Source organism: Babylonia areolata, chromosome 27, assembly GCF_041734735.1.
Source record: "Babylonia areolata isolate BAREFJ2019XMU chromosome 27, ASM4173473v1, whole genome shotgun sequence".
Lineage (NCBI taxonomy): Eukaryota > Metazoa > Mollusca > Gastropoda > Neogastropoda > Buccinidae > Babylonia > Babylonia areolata.
In genome coordinates, this window is record NC_134902.1 from 29,073,156 (window position 1) to 29,085,797 (window position 12,642).

Genomic DNA, 12,642 nt, shown 5'->3' on the forward strand with positions numbered 1-12,642 from the left:
ACACACACACACACACCACACACACTCACACACCACACACACCACACACACGCACGCACGCACGCGAGCACACCATGGCTGAAACCAATCTGTATCTGAACGACCCCAACATTGGGCTGATGGAAAAGTGGCGCCGTCATGCGGCTCATAAACAACGGACAGGTGTTATCCAGAAAGGTGCCACTATAAACTACTGGGGTCCCATCTTCTACTTCTACACCATAGGTAAGACCATGCGCTGTCTGTCTGTCTTTCCGTCTGTCTGTCTGTCTCTGTCTCCCTCTCTCTCTCTGTCTCCCTCTCTCTCTCTGCTATGACATATATGTAGCATTGTGTAGTATAGACCCTGTTTCAGGGCCGGGACTGGATGTAAAAAAAAGAACACCAGTGCTTGTCTATTATCCTTGAAAATAAGGAATTTTGTTTTGTCTTGTCTTGTCTCTGTGAAGTGGAGCATTATCCTAGTCTCTGTGAAGTGGAGCATTATCCTAGTGGTAATTTGCCTGACTAGGAAGTGAGTGTGTCTCATACATTGAGTGGCATTTTTACTTCCCCCCCCTGCCACCCCCCTCTCCCCCCCGACCTGGCCTAGAGGTAACACGTCTGCCTAGGAAGCGAGAGAATCTGAGCGAGCTTGTTCAAATCATAGCTCAGCTGCTGATATTTTCTCCCCCTCCACTAGACCTTAAGTGGTGGTCTGGACGCTAGTCATTCAGATGAGACGATAAATCAAGGTCCCATGTGCACTTTGCACACATAAAAGAACCCATGGCAACAAAAGCGTTGTTCCTGGCAAAATTCTGTAAGGAAAAATTGACTTTGATAGGAAAAACAAATGAAACTGCACGCAGGAAAAAATACAAACAAACAAAAATGGGTGGCACTGTGGAGTAGCGACACGCTCTCCCTGGGGAGAGCAGCCTGAATTTCACACAGAGAAATCTGTTGTGACAAAAAGAGAAATACAATACAATATACTCCCACATCACAAGATTTTGAGTGGTGGTCTGGATGCTAGTCATTAAGATGAGTCGATGAACCAAGGCTCTATGTGCAGCATGCACTTTAGCAACACATAAAGGACCTGCACAAACAACAGAAGTGTTGTCCTTTTTGCAAAGTTCTGTAGGAAAAGTCCACTTTGATAGTGAAGCAAATATATCTGTAGACAGAAAAAGAAAAGAAAGATAAAAAATAGGTGGTGTTGCACTTTGGCAATGGACTGTCTGAGGGGAGAGCAGCCTGAATTTTATACAGAGAAAATTAATCTGTGTGACAAAAAGCAATGCAATACAAAGTAATATTTGTGTGCACATGCTTGCGTGTTTTTTGTTTGTTTGGTTTTTTATTTATGCAGATGTATGAGTGTTTGTGTGTAGAGTGTCAGGTTGACATGATAAGATTGATAACAGTAACAAAAATATTTTATTATTAAATGTGAAATTTGTTTCAGGAAAATCTTTTGATTTTGTCCTGAGCATTTGTAAATCTGCAAATACAGTTTAAATAGTTTTTTTCCTCATTTGTATGGATTCATTACTCATAGGTAGCAGCAATAAAAATGGTTCAAATTTATCAAAAATAATAGTTGTAATGAGTCATTTTTATATGCAGAATGCAGAATACTTTACTAACTCCCAATAAACACTTCATTTGCAGTGTATGTTACATATAAATCTACAAATGTACAAGAATCAGTCACTCGATACAAATACATAAAAGACATGAAATGTTTTAAATGCTAAGTTCATGTAAACCTCACATAGAATAATCACAGTATAGTACATAATCTTGCCTAATGCAACTCAGTGTGCTTTTCACACCCCTCTCATACAGTGTGTGCATGACACACTTACACCACACATACTCATGAACAGCTGTCCATATAATGCAACATAGCTAAAGGAATGCTCAGCAAAATGACTATGTTTTGAGATCAGTTCCAACTTCACTCAGAGTTTGGAGTATTATGCTGACTGGATGGCAGAGAGTTCCAAACTGTTGGTGCAGTGAAACTGAAACCATGTTTATGTATGATGTGTAGTATTACTTCATGGCCCTGTGCTAAGGATGTAGAGTGTATTATGAATACCCATCATTATTGTTATTGTTGTCATTTTTTCTGGGCATATCATGAGTTCAGTTTGGTTTTCCCCAAAGAAGTGTGCTGTTGTGTTGAATGTGAAGTATTGTAGTGTGTCACAGTGCTGCGTGTCAGAGTATTGAAATGTGCCATAATAGTTATTGTAATGTGTCATAATGCTATGTATCATACATAGTGCAGTGTTTTGAAGTATTACAGTGTGTTGTAATGCAGTGTCATGGTGCATTGTTTTGAAGTACTGCAGTGTGTTGTAATGCAGTGTGTCATGGTATTGCAGTGTGTCATGGTATTGCAGTGTGTCATGGTATTGCAGTGTGTCATGATGCAGTGTGTCATGATGCAGTGTGTCATGGTATGCTGTGTGTCATGGTATTGCTGTGTGTCATGGTATTGCAGTGTGTCATGGTATTGCAGTGTGTCATGGTATTGCAGTGTGTCATGATGCAGTGTGTCATGATGCAGTGTGTCATGGTATTGCTGTGTGTCATGGTGCAGTGTTTTGAAGTACTGCAGTGTGTGGTATTGCTGTGTGTCATGGTGCAGTGTTTTGAAGTACTGCAGTGTGTTGTAATGCAGTGTGTCATGGTGCAGTGTGTCATGGTATTGCTGTGTGTCATGGTGCAGTGTTTTGAAGTACTGCAGTGTGTTGTAATGCAGTGTGTCATGATGCAGTGTGTCATGGTATTGCTGTGTGTCATGGTATTGCAGTGTGTCATGGTATTGCTGTGTGTCATGGTATTGCTGTGTGTTGTAAAACAGTGTGTGATAGTGCACTTTATCGTACTAGTGCAGTTTCACAGTTCTGTAAAATGACATTCAACAGTTCTCTCTTTCTCTTCCCTCTCTCTGCGTCCCCAAGTTGTGGGCACGGTGTGGCAGATGGTGGAGGTACTGCCCACGCTGTACGTGGGGGAGTGGGAGGTGTGGCTGCTGCCTGTCCGACTCCTGCTGCTGTGGCTGGTGGTGGAGGTGTTCGTCAACTGGTGCGGCATCCGCTGGGTGGACTCTGCATACCGCCCGGCCCTCCATGGCACCAAGCCACCCGACTTCCCCACACCCGGGGTGGGAGGGAAGCTGTTCGGGGCATCCACCACTTCAGGAAGGAATGCGAACGATGCTGCTGACGTAGGCTTGGAAATGACAGGGTCTTCGGAAGGAGGCGCAACTGGTGAGGCAAACGTGGACGTCCCCTACAGCAACTTCGGGAAAAGGAGGAATGCAAATGGTGAGAATTCAGATTCTGCAGCAGCAAGCAACGGAGATGCTGGGTCTCCGAATGATGAGAGCAAGGCTGCGGTGGATATGGACTATGCCCCGCCGGAGCCCGGGAGATCTAAACCGTATGACGGCTACTCTTTCAGAATGATGGTGGCTGTGGCTCTGCCCACCAGCGACGGGGAGATCGAGCGCAAGCCATTCCCCTACTGGTCGTGGGTGCCCTGCCTGCTGTGCCAGAGGCTGCGGCCCCCTCGCTGCCACCACTGCACACTGTGCGGCCACTGCGTGCTGAAGCGTGACCACCACTGCTACTTCACCGGTCGCTGCATTGGGCTCAACAACACCCGCTTCTTCCTCATCTTCCTCCTGTGGGCCTTCCTGCTCACCTCGTTCGGCACCTATCACATCCTGTACTTCGCCAGGACCCACATGCTGCCAAGCTATGCCCTCTCCATGTATGACCTGATCTTCCCCGTGCCGCTGGTGCGGGGGATTCTGGGATATGTCAGCCTGACAGCAACGCCAGTCGTGCTGGTGATATGGTGCATCTTCTTCTGCAACTTCTTCAGCCTGTCCATGATGTGCAGCGCCCTGCACCTCTTCTTCAAAGGCAAGACGTCATTCGAGCGGGACAACAGCATCAAGGTGACGGACACCCGCTCCCTGGGGGGTAAGATAAGGTCTGTGTTCGGGCAGCACTGGTGGCTGAACATTGTGGTGCCCACGTACCCGTGGTTCAAACCCGTGGAGGACGCTGTTCTGTGGCCCGACATCAAACCTTGGTAGAAGGGATGATAGGACCGGGTGAGGATGGGTGGGAGGGGGGGAAGGGGGAGAGGGTGAGTGTTTCAGATGTATATCTGTGTGTGTGTGTAAAACTGTAGTACTGCTGATCAAGTGTAAAAGATAATCTTTCCGAGACATGGCACCCACTTCTGTCCATGCATGTCAGACAAAAAAAAAACCCCAACATTCCCTTTGTAGATCATGTAAAATAAAACAACTTGATGTCACTCTCTCCAGTGATATGTCTGTGGACAAGCATGTTTCTAATGGCTGTAAGTCAGCATACATAGATCTCTGCAGCATTGCTTCCATTCATCACTTTCTGTCTGTTCAGAACTCTGATTTGTGCTTTTGTCTTCTCATAACTGGCTTGCTCCAGTTCTCTGCTTGCTGGTTCTCCATTGTATATTATTCATAAACTCCAGGAAGTCCACTGAAAAATCAGCGCCTGTCTTGTATTGAAATGCCCTAAGAGTAACAATATTCTGCCACTTCTGAAACAACTCCACTGGTTGCCGATACAGTCCAGGATAGAATATAAATTGTCTGCGCACTGCGTTCACACTTTCTCTTGTTCTTCACCTATCTTTCTGATCTCCTCAATGTTAACATTCCAACAAGACAACTAAGTTCATCATCAGAGTCAGATTCTCCAAATTCCCTGTGTTATGACCAAGTCCTTTGAAAAACTATCAGCCAGTTTGTAATCTTCTATTCCTGTCCAAACTACTTGAAAACGCTGTCCTGAAGCAGCTCAACAACCACCTTTGTTTCAACAATCTCATCCACCCATTTCAGTCTGCCTATCATGCTGACCACAGTACCGAAACCACTGTCCTCCACATCCTGAATAACCTACTGCTAGCATCCGACACAAGACGGATCTCCCTTCTCACCCTTCTCAACTTGTCAGCCACCTTTGACATGACAGACCATTCAATCCTTCTTTCCCATCTTCATTTTACATTTGGTATCGACGGTACTGTTCTTAAATGGTTCAAATCTTATCTCACTGATCGATTCCAGTCTGTCATTGTTGATAATTTCCAGTCTGAATCCGTTAAAATCGAACATGGAGTCCCACAGGGATCTGGTTTAGGCCCAGTGCTCTTCACACTGTACACTGCTCCTCTCGCTGAAATTATCAACCGCCACAATGTCAGTCATCATTCTAATGCTGATGATACTCGACTCCAGAAGAGTGATAGCCCTGAAAAACTGCTGTCGCTCTTGCAAGAAACATCCAACTGCTTCCTGGACATTAAAAACTGGATGACTCTGAATAAGTTACAATTGAACGCGGACAAAACTGAAGCAATGATCATTGGAACAAAACAAAAACTCTCTTCCATCACAACTGATAGAATCAAACTTGGCAGTACATCCATTCCTCTTTCCAGTTCAGTTGTCCTTGACAACACACTGTCCATGCAAAAATTTATCAGTCAGACACGTTAATCCTGCTACTGTCAATTGTGGCACATCAGTTCCATCCGGAAATATCTGTCCATTGACGCAACATCTAGACTTGTCGTTTCTCTCATTCTCTCTCGCCTTGACTACTGTAACTCTCTATTGTCTGGTTTGCCTGCTTCATCCATTCAGTCCCTTCAGCGCACACAAAACTGCTGCCCGAATCATTCTCAGAAAGAATAGATCTGAGCACATCACTCCTCTTTTACAACATCTCCACTGGCTCCCTGTATCACACAGAATAAAGTACAAGATCAGCACTCCATGTTATAAATGTATTCACAAATCAGCCCTTTCCTGTCTCTGTGGCTGCCTTCACCTCTACACTCCATCTTGCTGTCTATGATCGGCTTTGGATCCACTCTGTTTACGCATACCTAGATTCAAACACTCAACTGTCAGCCGCCGTTCTTTCTCCGTCTCTGGACCTTGCAATTGGAATGAACTTCCTCTTTCGCTTCATCAAGTCCCCACACTCAGCTCTTTCAAGTCTGGCCTTAAAGCCCACCTCTTCCCAAAATAGCCTCCCTTCCCTGCCTCTTCCTTGTCTTCAGTTTCTCCAGTTTTAGAGTTATGCATGTGTGTGAATAACTGGTGCGAAAGCGCTTTGATTTGTCTCTGCACAAGATTCAGCGCTATATAAATACCATTATAATAATTACAGATCCTTTGCATTCACAGTCCTTGTCCAGTGGATCTCCTTGCCATGTGAAATAAACGACTCCCAGTCCTTCTCCAACTTCAAAACCAACCCAAAGACTCACCTGTTTAAAACTGCCATTAATTGATCTCCTGCTGGCTGTAACAGTGTGTGTGTGTGTGTGCTTGTTTCTGTTCTCAGTGTGTGTTGAGGTGTGGAGGGGAGGGACGGAGAGTACAACGATTTCACGAGGTTGCAGTTGAGTTGTGCATTGTTTTGGTGTTGTGACAAATACAGTTGGTTTGAGTGTTCGGGTTGGTTTGGTGGTGTGATGTTGGTGTTGGGTGTTGTGATGTGAGTTTGCATCGTTTAGGTGTTGTGATGTTTGTTATGTATTTTGGAGGTTTTGTTGTGTTGCTTTTGTGTGTGTGTGTGTGTGAAGATTATTGTTGGTGTTTGGTTTTATGTCTGTGTGGGGTTATATAGATATGAAAGTTGTCATTTTGGGGTTTAAATGCATGTTTTTCACATTGGTTTTCACATTGTGCAGTGTGGTTGGTCATGTTTTGCACTGAGGGGTGATGTATGGATTAAGTTATTATTATTGCTATTATCATTAACATTGATATTACTATTATATGTGTGAAGGCATACATATATATTTGTATGTATATATATATATATATATATATATATATATATATTGTTTTTTTGTTGTTGTTTTTGTAAAGCGATTAGAACAAAATCATTTGGATTGGCACTGTATAAAGTCACTGGGTTTTTTGTTGTTGTTGTTGGTTTTTTTATCTATTTATTATTATTATTATCAGTATCATTATTATCATTATTATTACTAGTATTGTTGTTGTTATCATTATTGATTTTTTCCCAACATTCTTTTTATTCAGACAAAGGTTTACAGATACAAAATTTATATACTCTGTGCATTAGAAGGTGGGTAAAGACATTATTATGTTCTACATATTGACAAGTCCCTTGCAACTTAATGTAAGCAAAACAGTATATATTCAATAACATTGTCCCATGGTGTCATTATACAGCTTCATCTTGTACTAAACATGTATACAGAGACCATTTTTACACGAATATGGTATGTTCCATAAATATGTTAAAAGCACACTTGTCTACTTCATATGCCTACTTGAGATCTTTTACAAACATTTGTAGTGTTGGTTTTATTTTGTTAATTCTACATTTGTATACATAGAATTTAGCTATCAATAAAATACGTGAGAAACGTCCATCAGTTTTTATTATGTCTGAAAAGCACCAGCATGTCAGTAACAAAAGGTGCTGTGTATTTGCATTTTAATGATTGAAAGTTTATTGTTACATTCCGTTTTGGTTTGAAATTATCAGTGTGTCAACACGTTGCTCAGGATGTTTTAATCCTGTCTCAGAGATATTTCCATGGCACAATGTTTGTATATTTTGAAATTATTTGAATGTATTGGATTCATGAAAAACAGCTGTTTTCCAAATGTTTATTGAATATATAACCTGCTCAATGTGGGATTTTTGAAAAAATGTACTGTGAAAGAACATGGCTTTCTCCTTCTTCTGTGTTCGTAGGCTGCAGCTCCCATGTTCCCCTGTATATACGTGTGGACCTTCATGTGGATGAACGTTCTTACCCCAGAACACACTCTTGTTTTGTGGGGCTGTGCATGCTGGATGTTTTTTTGTGTCCATAAACCGACGGGTGCAATAGCCGAGTGGTTAAAGCGTTGGACTGTCAATCTGAGGGTCCCGGGTTCGAATCACGGTGACGGTGCCTGGGGGGTTATGGGTGGAGATTTTTACGATCTCCCAGGTCAACATATGTGCAGACCTGCTAGTGCCTGAACCCCCTTCGTGTGTATATGCAAGCAGAAGATCAAATATGCACGTTAAAGATCCTGTAATCCATGTCAGCGTTCGGTGGGTTATGGAAACAAGAACATACCCAGCATGCACACCCCAAAAGCGGAGTATGGCTGCCTACATGGCGGGGTAAAAACGGTCATACATGTAAAATCCCACTCGTGTGCATACGAGTGAACATGGGAGTTGCAGCCCACGAACGCAGAAGAAGAAGAAGAGTGTCCATAAACCACCACTCACTAACATGGATTACAGGATCTTTATTGTGTGCATTTGATCTTCTGCAGGTGTACATATAAACACAAAGTGGGGTTCAAGCACTAGCAGGGTCTGCACATCTGCTCACCTGGCAGGTGGGTAAAATTCACCTTCCTTCACTCACCAGGTGCTGTGAATGGGATTGAAACCCATGACTGTAAGACTGAAACTGCTTTCACCTCACAGCTGCTGCACCCATTTAAAGAAAATGGTTTTCTTCTTATTTTATCAGTTAACTTGCTGATTCTTGTCATAGTTGGTACAGCAGTGATTGTATAAATTTATAAAAAGGTTTTTAGAAATTTAAAATAAAAAATCTAAGAGACATGTCTTTTTGAAGTCTCTAAAATCCTTTGAAAATGACCTACTTTTGTTGCTTATATCACAGATTGACATAAGTTTACATTTGGGCCAACAGCAAAGTGAGAGCTGTATTATCAATGGTTTATCCAGTCAATGGGAAACCATTTACAGCTTAGTCTTTCGTGAAGGACTCATGACTCTCAAACTAGGAGGCAAAATTGCACTGGCTCTTTGTGCTGCAGCCTTGTGGGCTAGTTGGCCTTTGGGAACCATCACAACGCTGACTGCCCTAAAACCCTCTTGGCCGAGAGAGTGTGGATGTACTTGGGCAAGACACTCTCCACTATAATCAAATTCTAGCCCACATAGTCGGAACAGCAGTTGCCTCCTCTGCTGTTCTGATGGTCATAGTCGGACACGACTATCATATACTTTTGTAGAAGTTTTGAATGTAAGCTCTGTACATGCTAAAGAAAAAATTATTATGTTTAATTTCTCATTCATGTTAGTGAAAATGCATGGCAACAAAATGTTCCACCTGAATTTAAATGTAAAAGCGAGGTAATAATGAAAGAAATAAAACTGATCCTCAGAGGATTTTCCTTATCAAAATTGCTCTTCTCATCCATGTATCAAGCAACGATTTATTTAAGGTGCGTCAGCTGGCACTTTAAATACTGTGTGCTTGTCCCAGTTATGATTCAACAGTTTAAAATTTCGGGGTACTGTTTTTAAAAGTTTTTAAACTCTGTGATTCGAAACCTATATGATTCATTTGCAAGCTGGGTATTTGTTTCATCCGCTGAACTTTGACATGGATCACAGGATGTTTAATGTGTGTATTTGATCTTTGGCAAGCATTTGTACACATGCAGGGAAGGTTCAGGATTTGAGCAAGCTGAGAAGACTAAGATAAAGGCACTGGCTGGTCAGAATGGCTGGCACAGTTTGTGCAAGACATTCCCATTTCTTGCCTGTGTTTGGACAGTGGCAGTCAGAAGACATAATCCTTTTTTTTCTGACAAGTTATTTTTTAATGTATACTTCTGTATAAAAGTTTACAGCTATCCAACTACAGTAAATGTATGTATACATTCCAAAAATCATTAGAATAATAATAATAATGACACTGACGAAAAGAATGTACAGCAATTTACAACTGTGAATACTGTTAACTAAGGAAATATTCAGCAATTATGTTTATATGAAACAAATATATTTAAACAAGAAAAGAGAATTCTACATAGCCAAACACATTACATGGGAAATGATGTTTGGAAATGATTCACCATTTTCATCCTGATATCCTCAACAACTCCAAGACAATGGCCAGGTTCAATTGGAGTTATAAACAATTTTTGTTTGGACACTCATCAGATTCAGATTTATGCTAGCACTGTCAATCCATCTTTTGTTGTGGACAACAGCTAACTGATCCCTGCTGAGTGTGTGCCACTCAATGAAGTTATGGCCAGTTAACACTGCAATATGTTGTAATGCTCTGTTAATGGTAGTGATTGTGTGTGTGTATATTCATGTATGTATGTGTCTGGCTGTGTGTGTAATGGAGAACTCATAATCTAAACACAATCTTTCACCTGATGAAACAGTTTCTGAAAGATGATAAACACACAAGAATTAACTGTGGTTTATCATGAATATGTGCGTGTGTGTTTGTGTGTCTGTGTGTGAGGATGAGTCAAAAAAGCATGCAGTGTACATTAGATGTGTGCATGCACACATATAATATGGATGGTTGGTTGCACATTTTCCATGTAATGTTGAAAGTACTCAAACCTAACCACAATCTTTCACCAAATGAAAAATGTTTTTGTGTGACAATTACCACACATGAATTCACTGTTTATCATGAATGAAAATACAAATGAAATGTAGAGATTGTGCATGAATGATACTTATTCATGAAACATTTTATGATAAACCAGAAGTTTTGCTTATTGTTCCATAAGCAGTAATGCTTCTAAGATAAGTCTTTCTCTTTTAAAAAGCAGCATTTACCGGTACTGTTCTTATTTGCTGTTCAGCTTTTCTTCTTTATCAGAACATTTGTCTGCAAATATTATCATCCATGCACAACCCATGATCATAATTCCACAATGATTCATTCACGAAATAAACAGAATAAACAAACAGAAAAGCAAGAAACTGCTTTACAGTTAACAACAAAGAAAGCCAGGCATCAAAAGAAAGCTTTAAGCAAAACACACACACACGCACAAAGACTCATACACCGACCACAATATCAAAACCTTGCCTCAAGTGAAGACACTTTAATGATGAAAATGATTCAACAACAACAACAAAAAGCAGTCATAATACATGATTGTGAACGATAATTTATTGAATGCCTCATTCTTTTTTTACCACCTTGGTCACATCATCACTACATCTGCTCACCCACATCTTCCAACTGTCCCTTTTCCTGCAAGCAGCAGTGGATGGTTCTCACTCATAGTCATCACTATATGGCTACATGGCAAGCAAAAAAACAAAAAAGTTCACATAAACAAATGACTTAGAACTTGGATGAAGCCTAAATTTTAGCTGTGTACTGTTACTTTTATCACAACCTGCTCAGATTTTTTACTCACCCGCCCAAACTGGGGTTACCGTCGGCTGGACCAAAAGCAACAATGTCAAATGACCCACATACTAGACAAGCTCTCAGAATCAATATTTCTACTCACCAGACACTAAATCCTAATGATGACTGTTTAACTGTGCAGAATAAGAAACCTCAAATAAATCGGGCAATTTCAAATATAACTGCTGATCTGTCCTGCTGAAGAATTACAATCCTAAAATTGGAGTTCACTCAAAATGAAAAACAGGTTGTATGCATTCTGAAGAGTAAATGAATGAATAAATAAATAAAGGGACAGATACAAATCAGAATGGAAAGATAGCTGCTACTTTTGCCTTGCTCAAAGACAAAAAATCTGGAAGAGGAACAGAGAACAGGCTGTATGTATTCCAGGTATATCTTGGTCACTTTGTAGATGAAACTTGGGTCTTTGGGATGTAAGTATTAACGGATTTATCCTTAAGGTTAACATTTTTTTTTCATTACACAATTATCTAATATCAATTACATTCCGTCAAATTATTACAGCTTGAAAAGCAGTTACCTCCATCCTTCTTAAACTCACTGCAGAATAAATTTGCGAATGAATCAAGTCCAGGTAAAAACTACAACAACACAAAAAAAAGAAATATTCATGTGTGTAGCATGTACCAATATGAAGCAGGCAGTAAAAATTTGTCCTGTTGACGTATTTAAAACATTAAACACAAAGCAATTCAGTCTGGAAACAAACTGGAGACACAGGCCCAAGGTGAACCACAAAACACACACATGGACACACACAGAGTCATCAAGCCTGTCTTTTCGTTTGTTTCCATGGAAACAGCAAAAGAAATGCCCAAAGTCCACAGTATATCTTGGCCCCTGATAGACAGTGTATGAACCCCCACTCCCACAAATCAACACAATACCAGTACACAGGCTTTTCTAGGGGACACCTATCTGAACAGGGGCAATTTACAAAAATAGCAGTTTCGGAAGAGAAATGGAGCTACTGTTAAGCTTTCATTCACATTTTCAGAACAAGATCACTGCTAAATCATTGATTTATGCAAATCTTTGAAAACAAGAGGTTCAAAGGATTTCACTGGTATCACACTCTTCTTCCAGTACTTGTGTCTGTGATTTAATTAGGAAAAAGAAAACTTATTCACACACTCCGCTACCTCTCTTCTTTTCCTATCTCTCGCAGGTAGTTGCTCACAAAAGGTATGCGTATGAAGCATGCATGCATTGTGACGAGCCGGTAGCACAAAATAATGTCCTAGCCTCCCTGTAAAACATATTGCACATAAAACTGATTCATGGCACAATGGAGGAGTCCCGCAGATCTGAACTTTGAACTTTTTAAAATTACTGTTTTCTTTAATG

At 40.9% G+C, this 12,642-nt stretch overlaps 1 protein-coding gene across 1 annotated transcript; it reads left to right on the top strand.

Annotated features, from left to right (window-relative positions):
• The first annotated feature begins 5 nt into the window (after window positions 1–5).
• LOC143301229 (uncharacterized) lies at window positions 6–6,928 on the top strand. The gene is made up of 2 exons (XM_076615360.1): window positions 6–225; window positions 2,964–6,928. The coding sequence occupies exons 1-2, from the start codon at window positions 75–77 to the stop codon at window positions 4,106–4,108; spliced, it is 1,296 nt and encodes a 431-aa protein (XP_076471475.1). The 5' UTR covers window positions 6–74; the 3' UTR covers window positions 4,109–6,928.
• The last annotated feature ends 5,714 nt before the right edge of the window (window positions 6,929–12,642 follow it).

What these genes read in the sequence shown, in the direction of transcription:
- LOC143301229 (XM_076615360.1), top strand. Translation starts at nt 75, where the DNA reads ATGGCTGAAACCAATCTGTATCTGAACGACCCCAACATTGGGCTGATG. An exon ending in CTTCTACTTCTACACCATAG is followed by an intron (nt 226 to 2,963) that starts GTAAGACCATGC and finishes TGCGTCCCCAAG; the next exon opens with TTGTGGGCACGGTGTGGCAG.